Raw genomic sequence first — 25303 nt, forward strand, 5'->3', positions numbered from 1 at the left:
ATACCTCACATTACAATAGATAGTAAATTAATAGATTTTATTTTGGTATATGAATCCCAAAGAATTGCTTAAAAATTCAAGTTCCGTTCTAAGCACACATCATAGCCTGTGCTACAGAAGCTCAGAAAGAAGTGTTCTCTGATTTCCTCAATAATGCTTTTATCTAGCTTGATTCCTTCCTTTTCTTTCCATTCAAAGAGAAATTTTTTTTAAAAAAACCTGTACAAATTGCCAAACTGCTGATTAGATACATAAAAGCCCTAGGAGGTCAGAAAAAGAAGAAATTCTAAGTTGCACTCCATGATGCACACAACTAAATGGTAATGTTAATAACAGTTGCCACCTATTAAGTCCCCACCTTGATCCAAATAATTTATATAAATTGTCTAATTTAACATGACCAACATTAGAAGACATGCATTTATACTTCTCCATTTTGAGATAAGGAAACTGAACTTCAAAGAATTGCCCAAGGTTACAGAGCTCTTGGCCACCAAACCAAGCCTGATTTCAAAGGCCATGTGTTCAAGGACACCACCTGTTACCTTTCAAAACTCTCCTCCTATACAGTTCTCAACCATGTCTGCCATGGGAAAAGCTGGTAGGACAGACAGTCAACTGGCAGGACTTTGTATTAAACATGCTTTGTGTTTCCTCGGGAATTTTAGAGGCTGTTACACTCACTTAACCATGTCTTTTTGAAATGAATAAACAGCAGCTGGGAAAATAACATTTCTTACAGAAGTATTCTATATGCAGCAGATAAGTGGGAAAAAAAACCTCTCAATTCCAGATGTTAACATAAAATTATCCAGATGCTACAAAATGATCATCCAGAGCACTAGAGGCAAAAGAAAACCAAAGTGGAAATTAATTTCAAAAGAGAAATCAAAGTGAAGATACCAATTTTATTTTTTGCTAAGTTACAGGAGACTGGGTATTTCTCTACTTTTTAGAAATAATTCTCTTAAATGACAGAACTGGGTTGCAAAATTAAGTTTCCTGATGAGTAATTAATGCACAGTCTTCCAGATAATATTCTGGGGTCTCTGTAGCATTTTGCTTATGTGTTATTTTCAGATAGAAAAAGTATAGGTCTCTGAGGTACCCCCAAGAGATATGAGACACAAAAACTATCATACAAATATCATAAAAATATATTTTATCTATTCTGGTGGCTTATACAGTAAAGAATACGCCTGCAATGCAGAAGACCTGGGTTCAATCCTTGGGTTGCGAAGATCCCCTGGAGAAGGGAACGGCTACACAACCCAGAATTCTAGCTTGAAGAATTCCATGAACAGAGGAGCCTGGCAGGCAACCGTCCATGAGATCACAAAGAGTCGGACATAACTGAGTGACCAACATTAATATTCCTATGTAAATGTTTAAATTCAAATTAAGAATGTGTTCTTTATTTTCCTGGGAGTTCAGTGTCAGTTTAGCACATAAATGAATGACACATGCAAATACTAAAAAATTCTAAAGTGTTACTTTCCTGTTACACATTTGAAAGTTATCGGGTTTATTGGTCAAGATAGTCAAACTAGATTAAGTTAAGTTCCACATTCTACTCCCAGGCACGAATAAATCAATTTGGCTGCTGGCACGGAAGACTTTACACATATGTCTACATGATATAAACTATGGAACGGGAAAATGCAAAAAAGAATAAGTCATATTTCCCTCCCTCATGGAATTCAATAGCTTTTAGCAATGCTTGGACAACAGCAGTATCCGTCATTTACTTAATGATCTATGACAGTGGGAAAAGATTTTATGTTAAATGATGGAATATAAAATATGGAGATACTTTTTAAATGCAAATACAGAAAACATCTTTTACCTCATCTTCATTCTTGTTATCTGATTTAAAAACAAACAGATGAACAAATGGTATTTGAATTCCTATCTCTAGAAACATTCTTTTTTAGTTTTCCTATAGGGACTTGTATACATGGTAATCATACCACTGAGCACCAAAAAGAATTTCATTGAGTTTTGAGTCTTCAGTTGTTTGTTAACCTTCCCATCTTCTAATAGGATGACTTGTTTACTTCTGTTTCTGCAGCTGTTAAGTTCTGGACAGAGTCATAGTGATGTTATTTTTCAAAATAACCCCAAATCCTCATTCCAGACCAGAATATCAAAGTATTGTTTGGTTTGGCGTACATTTTACTGATTGCTCTTGACCTAATTATTTTATATCTTTTCAACTGATTTGCATTTACCTTATGCTTTATGCATCTCCTCTTTTTAAGGATGAATATCCTATTTGTCATTATGAGATCTACCTCCAATTTTAGACTCTAAAGTGCCTGGGGATACTGTTTCTCTTATTATTTTAAAACAACTTTTTGCATATTTTAAGCTGATATCAGCCTCTTTCCACATTCTGCCTTTGTTTCCTCTTTTGATAAAAATTCATTTGGCTGAAAAATCACCTGTGCTATTTTCAGAAATGAAAGTGAGGCACCAACTGTGCTGTTTCTCCACCGATACAGATAAAACGCCCTGAAACATCTCTCCTCACAGCACCAACGCAGAGCCTTCATCAGGGCCAGGCTGAGGGTGCCTGACATGCTGGGCTCCCCTCCCCTCAGGACCATGAAGACACTAGTGAGCCTCAGCCAACTTCAGCAGAATGGCTCTGTGGGTAAGAAGATGGTATAAAGCACTGCATTCCCTGGATACCATGTCCCCTTATTTTGCTATTGCCTCAATGATCTGGCTTCCTGAAAAAACTGCTCATGATCCTCAGTCCAAGTTTAGATATTCGTAAGGCGGTCACAGAGAGGTGCTTTCATTTGTCTGTTTCCCTGTATTTAACGTCATCCGTGTTAGTAGTTCTGTACACATCAGATGCCTGGAAATAACTAGAAGAGACTTTGTCATAGCACCTAGACAACACAATATAAGTGCGGACAAATGAGTTACAATGGTCCCTGAAATCTACGAGGCACTGGTTCCAGGACTACCTACCAAATCTGCAGATGTTCTGCCAGTTCAGTTCAGTCGCTCAGTCGTGTCTGACTCTTTGAGACCCCATGGACTGCAGCATGCCAGGCTTCCCTGTCCATCACCAACTCCCAGAGCTAGCTCAACCTCATGTCCATCGAGTCAGTGATGCCATCCAACCATCTCATCCTCTGTCATCCCCTTCTCCTCCCGCCTTCAATCTTTCGCAGTATCAAGAGTTTTTTCCAATGAGTTAGTTCTTCGCATCAGGTGGCCAACATATAAGAGCTTCAGCTTCAGCATCAGTCCTTCCACTGAATACTCAGGACTGATTTCCTTTACGATGAACTGGTTTGATCTCCTTGCAGTCCAAGGGACTCTCAAGAGTCTTCTCCAACATCACAATTCAAAGGCATCAATTCTTTGGCATTTAGCATTCTTTATAGTCCAGCTCTCACATCCATACATGACTACTGGAAAAACCATAGCTTTGACTAGACGGACCTTGGTCAGCAAAGTAACATCTCTGCTTTTTAATAAGTTGTCTAGGCTGATCATAGCTTTTCTTCCAAAGAGCAAGGGTCTTTTAATTTCATGGCTGCAAATCACCATCTTCAGTGATTTTCGAGCCCAAGAAAATAAAGTCTGTCACTGTTTCCATTGTTTCTCCATTTATTTGCCATAGAGTGATGGGGGGACAGGAGGCCATGATCTTAGCATCTTAGCAGATACTTAAGTCCCTTATAAAATAACGCAGGATAGTCAGAACCCATGTATATGGAACGCCAAGGGTAGTACTTTGATTTTGGCTTTTCTTCCTACAGTTGTGTTAGTTCTATCTTTCTCAGTTCTCTGATGCTTTCAGTTAGCTATTGTCTCAAGAAAAATGTAGATGCTTCCTTAGTGTAGAGCCCTGCTAATAAGGGGTACATGGACATTTTACCAAGTGGACTGCTTCATTTCTGGCAATAACTTGGAGGTTAATACTCTGTACTTGTTTAGGGAAGTTATAAAAACATTACCTCCTGATGAAAAAGGTTGATTAGAACAGAGAAAAAAATGGACTCAGACACCACAACTGGAGTAAAAGGTCCCTCATGCTAAAGGGTAAACCCCACAGTACATGAGTCTTATTGGAAAAGAATTACAAAACAGCATACATTTTATAAAAGTAAAGTGCTTTCATTCCTTAGGCTGATAAGCATCCTTTTCTTTTTATTTTTACAAGCACTTAGCCATAATTATTATACAGGAAAGAATTCTGCTGCCCTAAAATCTGTTTCTGTGATATGTTTCTGCAAGGCAGGTGTTTGGGTTTTTTTCTGGGTTTAACTTTAAAATTGAATTTTCTCATTCTGAAACTGTTTTTCAGTTCAATATAGACAGTCTCTCTACTCAATTTATTCAGATATTCAGTAGCTGAAGTAATCATGGTGAGTCAAAGCAATTGCTACGAGCAAAACCCTGTCTCCATCACCCCCTCCCCCACGCTTTCTATGTGGCAGCATTCATTCCCTAGAGTGACAGGTTACTGCCATTCATTCTCATTCTTCTCCCCCCATTCCCTCCGTAACCAAGATTTTATCTGTGCTACGCATGCCTTTACCACCCTGATTTACTGAATCTCTTATCTTACCCCCTCACATATGTCTTTTATCCCCCAAACCTAAGAGACTTATTGCAACATATTTGGTGATCAGTATTTGTCAATTGAAAAAAACAATAGCTAAATGTTAAGGACTAGTCACAGGCTATATATACCTGCAACATTTATTCATAATATCAAATCATTTGGTGGTTGAAACTGTATCCTGGCCATATTTTTTATGTCCTATCTTTTTTGGTAATGCAGTGGCTTTGTAGTGATTTATGTGTAACCTGCTCTACTGCAGCTAATTCAATACTAAATTTTATCTTTATGAGATAAATGGATGCAACATAACAAATCATAAGGAGGAAGAACAAAATGTTTTTTCATCCACTGACAAAAAGAACAAATGTAGAGATAAGAAAGTAAAATGGAATCATTGCTATGACTCCCCCCCATAACATAATCTTTAAGAATTGGAATGTTTCGAGAGAACAGCATCGAAACATGTATATTATCTAGGGTGAAACAGATCACCAGCCCAGGTGGGATGCATGAGACAAGTGCTCAGGCCTGGTGCACTGGGAAGACCCAGAGGGATCGGGTAGAGAGGGAGGTGGGAGGGGGGATCGGGATGGGGAATACATGTAAATCCATGGCTGATTCATGTCAATGTATGACAAAACCCACTACAATATTGTAAACTAATTAGCCTCCAACTAATAAAAATAAATGAAAAAAAAAAGAACTGTCACCAATAATCTTATGACAAGGGTAATTCATACTGAAGAGAATAGTGGTGGTTTAGGGGCTAAGTAATGCCCGACTCCTGTGACCCCATGGACTGTTAGCCCACCAGGCCCCCCTGCGTCCATGGGATTTCCCAGGCAAGAATACTGGAGTGGGTTGCCATTTCCTTCTTTGGGTATCTTTCTGATCCAGGCATTGAACTCTTATCTCCTGCACTGCAGGCAGTTTCTTTACCAACTTAGCCTTCGTGGAAGCCCTGAAGAGAATAGTGGATAGCTGCTATAAGACTGTCAGGGTTAAAAATATCTGCAATGCCTCTGAGAAGGTGGTAGCTCTCACTCCTGACCCAACTGACAGTGACTGGCATGATTATGCTGCACATATATGGCCACTGGAATGTGTTTGTGTAGAAACACAGATATACACAACCATGTTTTATATCCTATGAGCCAAAACTACTCAGCTCCCAAACCTATTCCTAGTAACCAATATATCTTCAACTCCTGCATGTAACACTTCATTATTCATATCAAAGTGCTATTTGCTGTTCTCCTCCTCACTCAAAATCAAGAAACAAATGCAGTATGGTTCATTTTAGCTTACTACTTACCATATAACTAACACACTTTAAAAAAAAAAACTTCACAAAATAACTAATATAAATTACTATAAATTATTGTTTCAGTGAAGGGACTTTATTTCCTTTTAATGCTTTTGCTAAAATAATGTGTTCAACTGAGGTTATGTTGAGGACAATTTAAATCTCTTCAAATATTTCCATTCATGCTTTAGTGTACATTAGTTAAAACCATATGAAACTGCATATTTATTGTCTAAAACCAGTCAAATATTGGCAATTTCATATGGCTCAACCTAAAAGTAAGCTTGCTTTGATAAGGCACTTATCTGCTGAATAAGAAAATAAATAATTATTATTGAATGAACCTGAAGAACAAATTTATACAAGAGGAATATAATTTTCTAACTTGTAATCTTGCCAGGGTTGCCACTCTCCGTTGTAAAATGAATATCATAAGATTTTTGCTACCCATGATTAGAGCTTAAATTGTATGTCTAATGTGATTCACACAGTAGTAGAATTCAGCAGTTACTCATTTAGGTATTTCCAATGAAAATATTTGACTGCCATCAGCCCACCACAGTGCAAAACAGTACACATCCTCAGGCCAAAATGCTTTGCAGTAGATCTTTCTCCAGTTTCATTTCATAGTAGGGAACCTGGTAAAGCAGCTCCTGATACCTTTTTAGGTTTGCTTGTAAAGTATTATCATAACTATTCCACTCCTGGGTTACCTGTCTCAAGGACTTCTGATGATAGCTCTAGCATTGAAATAGTTTCCCTAAGGACCAGAAGTTTATTTTAATAGTTTCAAGATCCTTTATTGTATTTTCAAGTATACTTCTGCAATAAAGATAACAGTATATTATCTTTACTATGTGAAACCAATTAACTAACCAACTCAGGTCTTCAGGTTTTTCCCAGTAGAGATAGTGCATGGCACTTAAATACCACACAATGTCACACAGCCCTGGTGACAAATGGTAAATAAACACACATTTAGAAGATGGCTGATTGGGACCAAAGGGTTCAGTTTATGAAGTAGAAAGATTATGAGATTTGCCATCAGAAAATTTGAGCCAGACCTAGATCAGAGATTAACGTTGAACTTTTATCATCATGTGAGCACACAAGTTATTTAACTTCCATCAATAAAATGAGAATGATAAATATTTTGACTTCGAGTGTCTTCAAGGCTTTTGTAAAGTCCAAATGGAAGAATGCATGACAAGCACTTTGTAACTGATGAAGCACCATACCCAAAATGGTTATTGCCAACATTATTGATAACAACAGTACCCACAAATCCTCTTCCTTCCCGTGGGATTTACATTTTAACTGAAAGACTCCCTACCTTGGAAATGTGGGGGAAAAAAAATGATGACAACATTAAGTCTAGTATGACCTGCCATTCTATCATGGAATGTTTGCTCAAGACTTCAGACTTGATTTTAAAAGCCCCAAGATAAGTTTCAAATGCTTCTTATAACATCCTGTACATTTAATAGCTCTTTTTCCTGTCTATGTACACAATAAAACAAATTCCTGTTTCATAATTTTATAATTTCAATGTGCTTTAGAATTAGAGTTCAAAATACTAACAATATAATTTCCAGTATAGAGAACTTTAACATAGGTTTCACTATGACAAGTTGCAATGAGTACAAGTGGGATTTGGGTTACCCAGCTTCCTTGAAATTCCTCTACAAGGTGCTCACAAAACTTGAAACTTGTGCACATGTGTCTACAATATTTATGTGGGAAAAAAATGATTAAATGTATAAGCTGCATCAAGGGGCCAGTGTGCTTGGTCGTGTCCAACTCTTAGCAATCCTTTGGACTGTAGCCCGCTAGGCTTCTCTGTCCCTGGGGTTTTCCAGGCAAGAATACTGGAGCATGTTGCCATTTCCTCCTCCACAGGATCTTCTTGACCCAGGGATCAAACTTGTGTCTCCTGCATTGCAGGCAGATTCTTTACCCGCTGAGCCATTGGGGAAGTCCTGATCCATCAGGGAATTAAATTTTATTTTGCCCTTTGCAGATTTCCTTATATAACAGTGACATTCGCACTGACTGACCAGACATTTCACCACTGGGGGGGTGGGGGGCTTAGGCCAATGTTAGCTACTGAGCAAGAGCATTTACTGTCCTACTATATAGAGGCGTTACCATAAGTGACTTAACTTGATCTTCACTATAGTCATAATGAAGGCTTCCCTGGTGGCTCAAATAGTAAAGAATCTACCTGCAAGGCAGGAGATCTAGGTTAGATCCCTGAGTCAGGAAGATTCCATGGAGAAGGGAATGGCTACCTACTCCAGTATCTGCCTGCAGTGAAGGAGGCCCAGGTTGGATCCCTGGATCAGGAAGATCCCCTAAAGAAGGGAATGGCTACCTACTCCAGTACCTGCCTGCAGTGAAGGAGACCCAGGTTAGATCCCTGAGTCAGGAAGATCCCACGGAGAATGGAATGGCTACCTACTCCAGTATCTGCCTGCAGTGAAGGAGGCCCAGGTTCGATCCCTGGATCAGGAAGATCCCCTAAAGAAGGGAATGGCTACCTACTCCAGCATTCTTGCCTGGGAGAATCCCATGGTCAGAGGAGCCTGGCGGGCTACAGTCCATGGAGTCACAAAGAGGCAGACACAACTGAGCGAGGACTAACACTTTATAGTCATGTGAACTAGCTGGGGCACACACTGGATTGTTGATTCATCTGTCCAAGCCCCCTGGTTAATCAGTGGCAGAGCTATATCTGAGAGTTTCTGTGTGTCTTCTATCATAACCCTGAACTTTCCTACCCAGCCTAACATGAGCCTATTCTGTTCCATTTTAGTGAAGCATGGAAGATCCTATTTTACAACACTGAGATAATCAGGTCTTAAAAATTGGTGTTATCTCCTCAAGATTTGGGGGATAAATGGATACATGTATTAGCATGGTTGAGTCCCTTCAATGTTCACCGGAAACTAACAACATTGCTAATAGGCTATAAACCCCAATACAAAATAAAGAGTTTTTTAAAAATTGGTGTTATATCCTCAAGATTCCATTCTTGTTTGATTTCTCTGGGCTTTGATTTTTCAGCAACACTGTATTAATTTAACAAGGATTTACTGATATTTTCTAGGCACTGAATTGTTGGCAGGAGTCTATAAACTGACTAATAGAAAGGAGGAATACAATCTTTTAATTTCATCTTAATGTCAAAGGCATGTTTTGGAAATATAATACATTTACCTAAAATGAGTTGTGTTTGTAATTCCAAAACATTTCAAGTGTTCTGTATATTTCAACTGCAGTTGCAATATGCAGCGGGGTTTTGAAGGAAGCCATGTAAACTCATTGTAATGAGGCACTTTCACATTGCTGCTCCAGGTACTAATTGACTCCATGTTGGTTAATGCAAGAACTATTTTTAGAGGAAGGAAGTCTGAAACCCCCAATCATTATTTCCCCAAATCTCTATTCATAACCAATATAAATTAGTGACACCCTGCTGCTTCTCCGTAAGGAAGCAACTCCAAGGGTAATTGAGAAAGGTTGATTCCTAACTTCCATTCCTGCAGTTCCACAAAAACTCACCCATGCAATCATGCCATACCCTGAACAATATCACATCAAAGAAGAATCTCACAAAAGGTTTTTTTACACAGTGTTGGACTTGTTTCTTCATTCTCCAGTATTTGCAATTCTAAGGATCACCATAATGTCAGGTGATGAAAAGAGGGGAAAAAATATTCTGTCTGTATATATAAAACCCTGTCACATATGAAATCAAAATAATATCAAAGCTCTACACACAGTTTACAGGGAAAAAAGGTATCTTCAAGAATTAATGATGGTTTCTCTAGGGAATTTCTATACAAGCCTGCCATCTTTCAAAAGCAGAATCAAAGCGAATCTAAGTTCCAATTGAGTTGCAGTCCCAAGAGCTGGGAAGGGTTGCGGTAAAAATGAGAGGAAATCATATGTAAATAACTTAAAGGTGTCTGTGTGAGGAAGCTGAAGCAAAAATTACTATGGTAACCATGAATATTTAGTTATCAGTCTAGTGACAATCCAAATAAATTAAAAGTAATAATCCCAGTCATAGAAAGAGGAGCCTCATATAACAGAAACACATTCACTACGATTTTAATTCTAGGAACCCTAAAGTGGTGCCATCTCTTCAGCCCCATTCTTGTCAGTATTATCAATGTGATTATCCTGTCCCAGCTGCTCCTTCGGTCATCTATAACTTAGGGACAGCTCAATGCTGATTTACTCAACTCAAACCCACCGACAGATTCAGTCCACCAAAGCCAATGATGTTTCCTGATGGAAAATATCAGTCTCTTTCCTCAGTTAGGAGGAGTTAGCATGTCCGATACTCTTTCTCTAAATATTAATGATCTATTATCTCCAGGGTTTGGGAAAGCTAGAAATATCTGAACAATGAGCTAAGGCAAGGAGCATCAAAGTCTCCAGGAGTACTTATTTAACATATACATAGAGCTTCCTGAGCCTTTCCCAAACTACTGAATTAAAAACCCTGGTCCCAGAAATAGCTCTTTCAAATGGCCCCAATGATTCAGGATGCATCAGAGACACAGGCTCTATCCCTGGGTCGGGGAGATCCCCTAGAGGAGGGCATAGCAATCCACTCCAGTATTCTTGCCTGGTGGAGAAGGAAATGGCAACCCACTCCAGTCTTGCCTAGAGAATCCTGTGGACAGAGGAGCCTGGTGGGCTGCTGTCCATAGGGTCGCACAGAGTCGGACACAACTGAAGCGACTTAGCATGCATGCATGCATTGGAGAAGGAAATGGCAACCCACCCCAGTATTCTTGCCTGGAGAATCCTAGGGACAGAGGAGCCTGGTGGGCTGCCGTCTATGGGGTCCCACTGTATTGGACACGACTGAAGCGACTTAGCAGCTACCGCAGCAGCAGCATTCTTGCCTGGAGAATTCGGTGGACAGAGGAGCCAGGTGGGCTACGGTCCATAGGGTAACAAACACGCAGACATGACTGAAGCAACTTAGCACACACGCAGGGGTGCAATCATATTTCACACAGTGGCGCCTTCAAGTGGAGGTTCCTGTTAGCAGTTCTTAATAGCACCCCGGGCAAACGCTTTCAGCAGAGGCCGCACTTAGGCAGACAGCAGCTCTGGATGAAGCTGACATCCTATGGCACTGCTGGTGATGGATGTCCATGCAGCTGTGCCCACCACAGTTTTTCTCTTTGGCTGGCCTCAAAGTGATGGAGGCCCGCTGCCATCTGCTACTTTACACCACACAACTCCTACTCTGGAGCTCAGGACCATTCTCACAAAGCAAGGCAAGCAGGGTTCCTGCCCAGCTCTCTCTTGGCGCTGATAGACACCAAATTGCCTTTCTCAAATGAAGCTCTGGGAAGGCTTTTGTTCAAAGTCTCTTTCTGTTTACAGTCTGCATAACAACATACTGGGTCTACCATTGTCTTCATTGCCTTGTATTATTTTTTCTCTGCCAGCCCTGGGATGTGATGATCTCACAGCTCAGTGAATTCCTTTTTTCCCTTTGGGTGCAAGCCCAGGATGGTACCTGAAGGGCTACGCTTTTCCTTGGATGCAGGCGAACCTAGTCATCCAGAAGGCTGGGTGTGTGCCCTGTACTACTTTTCCAGTGAATCACATGATCAACATTTGTTGACCTCTTGCAGGCAAAGTGAGGCAGAGGGCAGAGAATGGACCAAGCTAGAGGGTGGGGGCAGGAGAGTGGGGGTGGCTGGAGCAACGAACAATACTGAAGAAACAGGCAGAGATGCTGCTGCTAAGACTCAAGAGTCCGTAAGGAAAGGCTAAAGAGCCTTCAATGATAATATGGACAGAGGATAGTAATGAAGTTTGGATACAGACGCTGACGTCAAGGCTATGATATCCTTTAATATATTGACGAGGAACCCACCCAAAGTGTTGTTCGGCTCTAAAATGATGCCCTTTTCACCTGAAACATGATATACGGGAATGTTCTAAACGTTTTGGCACATGTCTCCAAAATTCTGCAGACAAGTGACAATGTAATAAATCTTAGACTCAACAGATGTGATGTCAGTCACAGAAGACTATTTTCTATTAATTTTCTGTACCTATAACACAAACATTATTGCTTAGTTGTGTTATAATTGATGTATGTTTATTTCTTAATGCTTTATTCACAGTGAAGTGAAATGAAGTGAAAGTCGCTCAGTCATGTCTGACTCTTTGCAACTCCAAGGACTATACAGTTCATGGAATTCTCCAGGCCAGAATACTGGAGTGGGTAGCCTTTCCCTTCTCCAGGAGATCTTCCCAACCCAAGTCTCCAAAGTCTTAAAAATACTCCACTGTTATTTCTCTTATTCTCTGACTTAAATTCATATTTCAAGAGTATTTTGAAGATCTGGAAGCAAATGATCATTTGATGCTTAGTCAAGAATATACATTTCAAATCATGGTAAATATCTAGATAGAATTGTCTAAAATAAAATCCTATCTAGAAAAGAGTAAGACTAATAAACCAATAAAAAGGAAATAGACAGGAGATGTGGATATAAAAATAAATAGGAATGATGAAATGAGGAAGTTGTTTCACCTCTGTGGTATTTTTCCCCCAAACCCAGAAGCCCAGTCTAGTCATTAACAAGCAGCAGGCAAACTCAAAATGAGTAATATGCTACCAAAAAATCTGACCAGTACTCTTAAAACTGATCAGGCTTGGGACTCTCTGGGAGTCCAGTGGCTACGACTCCATGTTCCTAATGCAGGGGACCTGGTTTTGATCCCTAGTCAGGGAACTAGACACCACAGTCCACAGTTTAGAGTTTGCATGCCGTACCTAAAGATCCCACAGGCTACAGCAAAGACACAGTGCAGTCAAATAAACAAAAACATTACAACAAAGAGCAATTTTAAAAAGTGATCAAGGTCAAGAGAAACAAAAAAAGATTAAGACTGTCATGCATTAGAGGAGACTAAGAGACACAATGATGCAATAAATGCAACGTCCTATTCCAAACTGGATCCCAGAAGAGAAAAAAAATCATTAATGATAATTTGAATGAAATCTGAATAAATCTGTAGGTAATAGAGTATCAATAACAATTGTAACTTATAATTTATAAATAATAATAATAATTTCTTAGTTTGACAAATGCATATAGACTATGAAAGATACTATCCTTAGTGGGAGCTGGGTAAAAGGGACACAGGGATTCTCTGTCCTTTCTTATATTTATGTACATTTAAAATAATAACAAGCCTACAATTCAAACCAAATAAAAATATCCTTCAATAATGGAGTGAATTCTGTTATATGTCCAAAGCATATTGGCAATAAATTTGCAATTGTCTTCAAAACTTTGGAGATACTAAGAAATTTTGTATGTTTCTCTGTACTCTGAGAATTCATTTTCTCAGCATGGTTCCTTTGACTCACCCAGAAGAACTTTACCACTTTCTGTAAACAATTCTGTGGTGGCTTTTATACTATCATTTTGCATTTACTCGTTTATATGTTTATTTTTGTTACTTGCATGTCACTTCTCTGGGAAGTTTTGAAATTAAGCACCTAATAGTTAGATTTCAGATGGTACTTAAAAGTGAATGCTTTTAAAACTAAAAGTTAATGATCCTAAGATTTATTTCACAATCACTTGTCTGGGAAATATTGGAGACAAGCATCCAAAAAACGTAAAATATTCCCAATGTTATATTGTAGGTGATATCTGAAACTGTACTACTTTAGAACCGAAAGATGCCTTAGGATAATTTATATATGAAACTAATTCATATATTAAAGAAATTCAAACTCAGAGATTAACTGACCTGTTCAATGTCCCATAAAAACTAGTAGCAGAAGCAGAACCCAATTTTCTAATCCCATTCTTCTATATCACCATATCTCAGGATTAGAAATCTTTCTACTTTAATGGATCCAGCAGGTCAATATCTCTTCTAAATCAGTTTTGAGTTTAGCAATTACCAAGATTTTTAAAAAAGTAACTTTCAGTCTTTACTAGAGTATGAAGGAAACACTAATGGAAGACTCAGGGGATCTGGATTCTTTTTTTTTTTTTTTTTTAAATATTATTTTATTAGTTGGAGGCCAATCACTTCACAACATTTCAGTGGGTTTTGTCATACATTGACATGAATCAGCCATAGAGTTACACGTATTCCCCATCCCGATCCCCCCTCCCACCCTCCCTCCCCACCCGACTCCTCAGGGTCCTCCCAGTGCACCAGGCCCGAGCACCTGACTCATGCATCCCACCTGGGCTGGTGGTCTGTTTCACCATAGATAATATACATGCTGTTCTTTCAAAACATCCCACCCTCACGTTCTCCCCCAGAGTTCAAAAGTCTGTTCTGTACTTCTGTGTCTCTTTTTCTGTTTTGCATATAGGGTTATCGCCACCATCTATCTAAATTCCGTATATATGTGTTAGTATACTGTAATGTTCTTTATCTTTCTGGATTCTTATCTCAACTTTGTCACCAGTTGATCTGGCAGTCTTGGGAGACCATCCCCTACCTTCGCTGAACCTGTCCATTCCAAAAAGTACCATGTTTCACAGACTAAGACATAAAATAAAACAGATATTCCAGGAGAGGTATGGATTTCATTCATATTTTTAAATACTATCAATTTACTTCAAATACTTTGAATTACTTTCCATTCCTCACCTCATTCACTTTCCAATGAGAGAGAAACAGACTTTAAAAAGCATGTCACAGCGATAGTTGAACAAGTTGTTCTTAAAAGTCAACAGTAATGATTAGTTTATAGTGAGTGTCTAAAACAGTGCAGCCAGTTAAACACAAACAAATAGAATATCTGTTCCACGTTTGTAAGTTGACAAAGTCTAAAGAAAGGAGAACCGCCATCTATGTAGTGTTAGCATGCTTTGGGGTGTGTATGCAACTTGTGTGTTACATATCTGGGTACATTTTATATTGTTAAACACTTTTCTGAATTGGCTTATTTTTTTAAAGATAAAGAATAGCTTTATAAATATTACATAATTATTAGTCCTGGGTCAACACTGGATCCAAGAAAAAAATTATACCAATTAACTCAAATATATTCTCCTTGCCCTCCCTCCCTACTCCCATATCCTCAGGCCAGTCTGGCCAGGACTTGGATGCCTCTGGGCACAAAACAAGTTGCATAGCTGTTTGACTCACTGCTTTTGACTCATTGTTTGGCAGATTGAGATCTCTGCAGAGAGCACCATTTGGAATTTTCTTCACCCAAAACTAATATTTTTGAACATGAAATTGAAATACAGTGAGGCACTGGGATACATTCGTAGAATAATAGTGCCAAAAGAGAGTGTGATCAATATATGTCAAAAATCTAACTTACTCCCGGAAGTGTTTAAAGAAATAATCTCAGATTGCTTGAGGGGGGCATGATAGTGTATGAATATGGGTTTTCTGAAAATACAGGTGTGAAAAATGATACTAGCTTCAAGCATGTGAACTGGTGCGGAGAGAATATTAGCCATGAGTATAGACAGAAATGGACATAAGAAAGGAGGACAAAAAGAGCTAGGCCTTATATACCGAAGGGAGACTGATTAGGGAAATAAAACTAGAGATCCAAGAGGCACGAGGTCTAGGTTTGTGTAATTGAGAGGTGGCTACTCCTACCAACACCACCACCGATCTCAATGACGATTGTTACACAACAGAAACAAAAATAGTTAATGCGTATAGTTAATGCTTAACAAAGCAACGTACATGTGTTTGTCGGTACTATTATAATGTTTTAAATATTTTCATTTAATCTTGACAATCATAAGAAATAAGAACTACTGCTATTGTTTCTAGTTTCTGGGAGATGAAACAGAGGCACAGGCCACTTAAGGCACTGATTCAAGATCGCCCAGTTGGTATAGGTGAAGTCATGGTTTGGAAAACCATGAAAAACATGGCTGAAACAATGAAGAAACGTGGCTGAAAAACAATGGATCAATTCAAAATCTTAACCACAGGAAGAAAGATGCCTTGGAGAAGTTGAACAGATTTGAATTAAGCATATAATAAGCAAAACTTGAACAAAGGAAAGAAAGCCCACTGCAGCCCTATGCGGCAAGAGTAGAAAAACATAAAAACTGATACAATTTCATTCTCTTTAGGTCCCTCATGTGAATTATGTCTTCCAGAATTTATCTCTTTTGCCCCATCTTCAGACTAGAGCACACACAGATTTAAGGTTTCTTTTAAGGTCTCAATCCTTCAATAACTAGCAAGCCTCACTGTCAGAAAAATTTCTTTAAAATTAATCACTGACTTTCCAACTTAAGCCCATTTCCTCTTCTCTGATATTTATTGGACACAGAAGATACATACTAGATGAAGGCAGTTAAAATTCTAATACCCTCCAGTTTTTCCTTTTTATTTAATAACTTATTTTAAATGTACTTCTGCTAAATCCCATTTTAAAATCTCCCTGACATCAGTGACTGATATATTCAAGTCTTTCTGACAGGCCTATTTTGCCATCTCAAATGTATTGAGGGTGAATTTTCTCATCTTACCTCTCCATTTTCTAAGGGGTGTATCTTGGAATAAAACGAAGTGCAGATGACCTCATCATCTTTGGCATATGACGGTGGCCCAGTGCGGGGATAAATATTGTAGAGGGTTAGGCACTCTGCGTCCGTCACAGCATGATACTGCCAGGGCTTGTAATCAACATCGTCCAGGGAGCGTTCCAAAATCCAGTTTCCAGGCCGAGGGGAATTGGCTGCTTTCACAATCACATACGCGATCTGGAACACCTGGAGAAGTGTGACAACAACATGTAACTCAGAATTCCAAAGTTTCTCACTGCTGCGTATCAAATATAGGCCTAAGGCTACAATACTTTTACTTCGGGTATTATTCCATAACCCTATTATATTCTCTGGACTTCCCAGGTGGCTCAGTGGTAAAGAATCCACCTGTCAATGCAGAAGACACAGTTTGATCCCTGGGTCAGGAAGACTCCCTGGAGAAGGAAATGGCACCTCCCTCCAGTACTCTTACCTGGGAAGCCCCACTGATAGAGCAGCCTGGCGGGCTGCAGTCCACACGTTGCAAAGAGTCAGAAACTACTTACCAACTACACAACAAAATTGTATTCTCTGAAAATATTTTTACAGTTACAGGTCCATGTTTAATACCTTTTTACTAAAACGATATGTTCCATTTTGACACCCATGACTTTAAAAGAAACAGGTTAAAATTGAATTTTAGTTCTCCAACAACTCATTAACATCATTTCATCTAATTTTTGAAATTCCACTGTAATCACAATCACTTACAGTATCTGATACATACCAATTTACTCACATTACTCTGTTGGAGATTACGAGTTAGAAATTCCATATGTGAATAGTGCTTGATAGTTTAGAAAACAGTTATCGTATCACCTAATCCTCAGACAAGTACCATTTAGATGGCATTACTGTGGCCCAGGAAAACAAAACAAAACAAAATATAGCACTTTGAAGGCAGAGTCCTGTATTTAAATTGTGACCCTAACATTCATGTGACCTCAGACAGATTATTTCACTTTGTCAACACTCACTCCCATTTCTGTTAATTAGGGTCAATAATAAGAATACTAAGTACACAACTGAGAGACAGTATAGACCAAATGCAACAATGTCTGCAAAAGCACCTACAAAGGGCTTGGCTGTAAATACTCAGTGTCAATCCCTCCACATTCCCAAATAGAAAATAGTGGAGAAGAAATTCTAGTACACACAGCAGTTGTTTGAAACTGGAATATAGTAAATGAAGCATTTCTGTACTTTCTGTATAAGAGGTAAACATATGTTAAAGAAAAGAAAATAAAGGCATCAGGTTACTATAAGTCAACAGAGCGATCACTGAGGGGAATATGGCAATCCTCTGCTTTCAAATCTACATAATATCTGAACATATACAAAATAAATATTCTAGATGTTTTGTAATGGTCCATATATGCATCTTTACCAATCCAATCCAAAAGTCCAAAAAAAACAATACATAAACATTACAGACTGACATTTTTTGCGATGTCCTGGGTAGAAAGGTAAATATAAGGTAGTTAATATAGTCCCACCATCTATGAGTTAATAATATATTGCAATAATGAAATATATGAAAGGTACACTAGTAATAAAGCAATAGTATATGTCTTTCCTGGGTTTGGAAGATCCCCTGGAGAAGGAAATGGCAACCCACTCCAGGATTCTTGCCTGGAGAATTCCATGGACAGAGGAGCCCGGCAGGTTACATTCCATGGAATCACAAAGAGTCAGACACAGCTGAGCAACTTTCCTTCAAGGTATAGTTCCACCATCTATGAGTTGATAATAAATTGCAATAATGAGATACATTAAAAGTATGCTAGTAAGAAGCAATAGTATATGGTCTTTTTAGTACATTCAGTGAGACACGGAGAGTTTGCCAACCCTAAATTCTGGGTGACTGGGGTCACTGAAAAGATACAATTGGAGGACAAACCTGTTAAAAGATGATTAATGGTTCTGTTTAGAGGGAGCTTGAAAGTAGTGTTCTGAAAATATACCTTCTCTGCTTCACAGTTTTGACAAGAGGGTTTCAGGAATTCATGTACACGGTCTATGACAAACTCTAAGGGACTGAATTTAAAAATATGAAAAGTTGGTATTTAAGATGAAAGAGGTGACTCAGATGCTGGTCTGTTGAGATCCTTACTGAAACGTGAGCATTTCTATCTGTGTGCACTGAGCGGAAAATCATGAGTCATTTAATGAGCAAAAGTAGGGATACCATTTGCCTCTTAGGCACAGGTAAGTAAATACTGGTAGTTAAAATACTGAAATACTTTTGTACTTGGTAAATCACTGCTGTCCAAGCCTCCCAAATGCCTTCTCTTTCTGGAGAACATCTGGGTAACCTAGGGAGTGCAAGGAATAGCCAAGACACCTACTCTGATTAGTCTGGGCTTTGACCATTCTATTTTATGTGTTATCACTCCATATGGGAAATATTATGAATTTTTCTTTACAAAGGTATACAGATAAGTGTAGACAGACATGTATATATATGTATGAATTTGTAATTATTGAAATACACTTAGACATTGTGGGGAAGGGCAGACATGGACATATTTAAGATGTGACCTATGGGGTTTGGGGATAAGGAGTCAAGGAGAGAAAAAGAGCTTTTAAATTCTTCTACTATCCTGCTATCCTAATTGCATTAACATAAATGTCTCAGTTTTTAATAAAATTATTCTTAAAGTAAGGAAATATTTTTTAAAATAAGCATCAAAGAAAGGACGAGTGGGAGTAAGATGGAACATACTCTATCAATCATGTGCCCGCATGCATGCTCAGTCACTCAGTCATGTCTGACTCTTTGCAACCCCATGGACTGTAACCTGTCAGGCTCCTCTGTCCATGGGATTTCCCAGGCAAGAATACTGAAGCAGGTTGTCACTTTCTTATCCAGGGAATCTTCCCGACTCAGACCCAGGTATGGAACTCCTGTCTCCTGCATTGCAGGCAGATTCTTTGCCACTGTACCACTCGGGAAACTCCCAATACAGGTTATGTGGGCAGAAAAAAGATGCAGAGAAGCCAACCAAACATAATCTAGAGTATTTGCTATTTCTGCATTTTTAGGTGCTATTCATTAGGGATTATCTCTCTTAGACACTCTGTATTCAATACATACACATGGAACCTCTTTAAAAATGAATTCACTAAAAGACAAACCCTCCTGAGTAATCTGATAGAACACAGAAAGTTGTTTCTATGAAAATCTGAAACACTTTGCTCCTAGTTTCTAGTAATTCTAAATTATTCATGACAAAAATCTTTAAATTGGTAAAGAATATAAATAACTAAATTGTGAGCTCCTAAAGGGCAGAGGTGCTATAATCTTTAGTAAAATTCTTTTTGAAATAATGTATATTTAACATTTAATAGTTTTAACTGAATAATAAAAACCAGTGTACATGCTTCCATATTACTTCTTACTAGATTAATACTATTCTTTCTGTTCTTAGAACTTGAATTCCAGTCAATCAGCATATTTTGTCACTTGCAGGAACTAAGACATACATTTCTTGCATGTTCATTCAGTTAATATCTCCATGAGTTGAGAAAATGTCTTAAACTCTTTTACCCTCTGTTTCATAGGGTATCTTTTTCAAAGTAAGAACCATGGAAAAGATAATAAAGTACTATGTGCTCTTTGGAAAAAAGAATCTCTATAAATGTTTTAAATTAGCAAATATCCATCCAGAAAGAAAAACTGCACAGAGACTTTTTTTTAGTGGAAAACCAAAAGAGAAATATCAAAGCATAATTACAGATCACAGGTACAAATAAGAAAAATAAAGATACACTGATGTATGGATAAAGAACTTGGTTTAGAAACAACTCAGCAAGCAAATATAGGAAAAGGCCAAATTGTCTTGGAGCTACAACATGGATTTATGACTTCAGAGCTTCTGGTTGGCTCTGAAAAAGAAGTTGTACTAGAAACTGTGCAGACTCTTTCTATAATTCAATATAACAGCCAGCATTAAGTGACATGGAAAAGCAGTCATTGCCTTCAAGAATATTAAAGTCACCTCATTTCAAAACAATATCCTTCTTTCACTTATTTTCTATGGATTCTTTCACATTTCATGCAAAATTAATTAAATTAGTTGGCATGTAGTATTTTGAATAAACTTTTTAAAATGTGGTAGACAGCATTATTGAAAAACACAATGAATAGAAGAAGTATTCTTTGAAGGTGTCAGAAAAAGATTGTAAAAATTCTAACTGAATTTCTAAGTATGCCAAATTTTTAATGATTCCAACAGAATAATTCTCTAGTGTACCTATGTTACTTTAATTAATTCTGTCTTGTGTTTTCAGCATAAAGACCCTTCAAAATCACTAGTTATAAAATCTTATTTCCAGGTGGAAAAAAAAAATCTGTATGGGATGCAACAAAGCAAGCAAATAGCTTATGATAAGCATAAAAATACTAAGACGGCTAGGCTTCTATGAATCATAGATCTCAATACACTATTTCTAATTTTTTGTTGTAGGAGGGTACTTTTTACATATTGGTGGCTAAAAAATTCCAAATAACTTTTGAAATAAGGCCAAATGCTTGACATTTTACAGTAACATAAAGAACTTTCTATTTCATATTCCATTTGTGCATCACAATGCACAATAAATATCATGTAATAAATAAATATCATGTAATAAATAAATAAAATATCATGTAATCACAATCCTATGTCACTAATGTAGCATTAAATTAGATGTTCCTAGAGTGTTTAAGAATTTGAACTCATTTAAGGTGGAAATGGAGAATAATCTTTCTGAAGAATCCTTCAGTCCCAAAATAACAAGCAACCTTCAATGACCATCATATATGGTGATGTTTTCCCATATTTTTCACATCTTTGAAGGAGACCTCACAGCCTGGAATGCACAGCCTAGGAAACTTTGACCACTCTACACACTGTCCTAGGGCAGAATATACATTGGCTCACTCATAACCCATTTGGGTAAGTCTGATCTCCAAGATCAATTTCTAGCACATACATTGCTGGGTCTGCATTTTTTTAAAAATAACCTCTGTTATGACTCTCAGGAACCTACTTTATCCCAGTTCCTTTGTCCTGGGAAGAATCATGGATCTAGAAAAATGCTACCAAATAGTATTGCGTTTTGGAGATTTTACTGATACTCCTGAGTGTCACTGGAACACAGTTAAAAGAGCCAGGCCACAGGAAGACTCCTCAAAGATGTACAAAGGACGGAGGGCCTCCGTTTCCTATAGTCTGAACCCCCATGGAAGCCATAAAACTACTAATGAAAACCACTCTCTCTGAGGAAATGAAAACCACTCCCTGGAGGAGGAAATGGCAACCCACTCCAGTATTCTTGCCTAGAGAAACCCATGGATAGAGGAGTCTGGCTGGCTACAGTCCATGGGACAGCAGACTAGGTCACATCTCTGAGACTAAAAGCAATCAAACAACTGGGCACATATGACCAGCACTATTTGCAACCTCTGTCACCAGCCGCAGAGAGGGGAAACTTTAAAATGGTCTGTGTTGATGAATGAAACGGCCACATTTTTTAAACATGAAAAACAAGCTTCATGTCATTCGTGTGTGTTTAATTATAAACAGGACTTCCCGTGTGTGTGTGTGTGTGTGTGTGTGTGTGTGTGTTTAATTAATTATAAACAGGACTTCCCGTGTGGCTAACCTGGTGAAGAATCCGCCTGCAATGAGGGACACCTGGGTTTGATCCCTGGGTTGGGAAGATCCCCTGGAGAAGGGAAGGGCTACCCACTCCAGTATTCTGGCCTGGAGAATTCCCTTGACTGTGCAGGCCAGGGGATTGCACAGAGTCGGGACGTGAGTAAGCGACTTTTTCACTTTCACTTTCACTCTCTGAGGAAGATGGTACTTCATCTTTCTCATAGAACGTAACCTGAATTACTCTCTTCCATTTCTGTTTCCTAATTTGTCAAGAGATAGACACATGGCCATCTAACTTCTGCCACTGATAAGCTCTGCCTTTATCCCTCTATTGCTATCTGTCTGTGAACTGCCCATAGCAAATAGCTGTCCACATAACAAAACTGCTTAATTGTGAAAGAGGCTTTGCAATACTCTAATGCCTGCTCTTGCCAATGTCATGAATTTAAACATTTCCACAGACTTTGATGCCATCTCTAATATGTTTTGGACACTTCTGTGTATTATTAGTTCTAGCAGTATATGTGTCAGATACTCATTCATTTATACAGGTATGCTGGCATTCAGAAAGCAATGAGAACTATACAATATCAGAACCAAAAAGGATCCTCGGAATCAAGAGTTTCAAGCTTTGTACCCACTAGAGTAATCTGGAAAGCCTTATAGAAACACACATATGTCTCTGTGTTTGAGTTGATAGTTCATATAATTAGCTGATCTTTCACCTGAGACCTAAAAGAAGGATAAATAAATTTAAAAAAAATAACAACGAAGAAGATGAGGCGGGTTCATTATTTTTTCTGGAAGGTCCATGAGAGTCAGCTGCAGAGGAAGAGCAGCGGTCACGGCCTAAAGTACTCAGAGTGGCTGTTTCCCTCGGTCAAGACCAGCAGAAACTCACAAAAGCAGGTCTGACCAGAGCAGGGGTGAGAAGCGGGGCTGAATGCAGGAAATTCATCTAAAGTCTGAGTTTAACAGAGGCTTCACTCAAAGACCCACCCCACCAAAACACATGTAACCAAATTCTTTTGCTGTTGTTTAGCCGCTAAGTCCTGTCCAACTCTTTGCAACCCCATGAACTGTAGCCTGCCAGACTCCTCTGTCCATGGTGTTTCTCAGGCAAGAATACTGTAAGGGGGTGCCATTTCCTTCTCCAGGGATCGATCCTGTGTCTCCTGCATTGGAAGAGCAACTGGGGAAGCCCTAACCAAATTCGTGTGTGTGTGTGTGTGTGCGCGTGCATGTTCAAGGCAAGAAAATTGGAGTGAGTTAGTATTTCCTACTCCAAGGGATCTTCCCAACCCAGGGATTGAACCCCTGCCTCCTATATATTTTGCATTGGCAGGCACATTCTTTACCATTGTGCCACCTGGGAAGCTTAACCAAATTACTTTCCAGCAAAAATTTCTAAGCAATCACAGGAAACAAGTGGCTCACTATAACCTTAAAAATTACCTGAAGAGATCTCTAGACAGATTTTGAAAATACTATTACTGGACCTATTGGATCAAGGTTAAACAATAGATGTGAGAGCTAAACTCTAAAGAAAGTTGAGCACCGAAGAATTGATGCTTTTGAACTGTGGTGTTGGAGAAGAATCTTGAGAGTCCCTTAGACTGCAAGGAGATCCAACAAGTCCATCCTAAAGGAAATCAGTCCTGAATATTCATTGGAAGGACTGATACTGAAGCTGAAAGTCCAACACTATAGCCACCTGATGTGAAAAACTGACTCATTTGAAAAGACCCTGATGCTGGGAAAGATTGAAGGCAGAAGGAGAAGGGGATAACAGAGGATGAGATGGTTGGATGACATCACCAATTCAGTGGACCTGAGTTTGAGTAGGCTTCGGGAGTTGGTAATGGACAGGGAGGCCTGGCATGCTGCAGTCCATGGGGTTGCAAAGAGTTGGACATGACTGAACGAATAAACTGAACTAAACAACAGAAGCTTTTAAGTGATGCTTTAAATTTAAAACTTAAAGCAATTAACCTACAAATGACTTCAATTATTACTTTTTGGATAAGTTTTATCTCCCTTGCAAATTAACACTTATTTCAATAAACCTAGGACTGGTGGGGAGTCCATATGGACAACCCCCTTTCTGCCTGTCCCTTCACACAAATTTACCGACAATAATTTCACAGACTGAAATGATTTGTACCTGTCACTTTGGTATAATGTACAAGGCATTTATTCCCTCCCCTTGGTGTACACTACAATTGCTGAGTGTGAATTTAATGAGCTGCAGGTAAGCAAATATGCCATTTCACCTCGGGGTAAGTGGCTCCTCTGCTTTCAGAGAAACAGAAACACTCTGTCCTCAATCAAAACAGATTTTTTTATACTCACATTAAGCTCATATAAAGTTTATACATTTGAAAATGAATTACTCTATCATTATCTAATTTCTAAGAAATAATGATCTAACTGGATGACTAAAGATAAGCTTCTGAAAATAAAATGTTCATCTGCTGAATTTGTTTTTTGAAAAGAGTTTTAATCAATACCTAACTATCCATGGGAAAGTATTTGAAGGACTGTTCCACTTCATTATGTAATAAAGAAAATCTCAACCTCCCGTTCTGAAAAATAACATGAGGTTCTTTTCAGCTCTAAGTTAATATACAAATCTAAATGAATATAATTTTCATTATTAGTCCCTAGAACTGGATAAGTTTATTGCAAAGCTGATTTGAAAAAATTAACAAGCAAGAATAGCCAAGAGAACCTGAGAAGAAAGAGCAGTGGATGCAGGAATACATTACTAAATGAAACAAATCAACCAGGAGAAAATTCAATTACAATATACAGGATGCTTTGGTTTACTAAGAGGACATTTTTTGAAATGATGAATCTGTGGTGACCACTAACGGTCAAAATGGCCACTAATGTCCCCAAAAGAGAGACACCTGGATATTTTCCGCAATGTAGTGGAAGGATACAGCACCATCTATAAAGTAATTTGCCAAAAATGTGAACCCTAATCAGAGCGAGTCTCTACATTTAACTATCAGTTTACAGGAAATAAGGTATCTAAGGACCATGAAAACAGCACCACAGGGGTACAATTAGCAAAATTCAGGATGTGAGAAACTTTACTACCCAAACAGTATGGCTTCTTCAAAAAATAAATTGCAAGACAATAAAAAAATAATGAGGTTATAGATTAAAA

At 38.4% G+C, this 25303-nt stretch overlaps 1 protein-coding gene across 1 annotated transcript in view; it reads right to left on the reverse strand.

The window, feature by feature from the left end:
• LAMA2 (laminin subunit alpha 2) overlaps nt 1–25303 on the reverse strand; it is a 673037-nt gene that overhangs the window by 451900 nt on the left and 195834 nt on the right. The window contains exon 4 of the mRNA XM_065931349.1: nt 16427–16669. Coding sequence (XP_065787421.1) covers nt 16427–16669 — 243 coding nt within the window. The remainder of the gene's footprint in view (nt 1–16426; nt 16670–25303) is intronic.

This window comes from Muntiacus reevesi, chromosome 3, assembly GCF_963930625.1.
Source record: "Muntiacus reevesi chromosome 3, mMunRee1.1, whole genome shotgun sequence".
Lineage (NCBI taxonomy): Eukaryota > Metazoa > Chordata > Mammalia > Artiodactyla > Cervidae > Muntiacus > Muntiacus reevesi.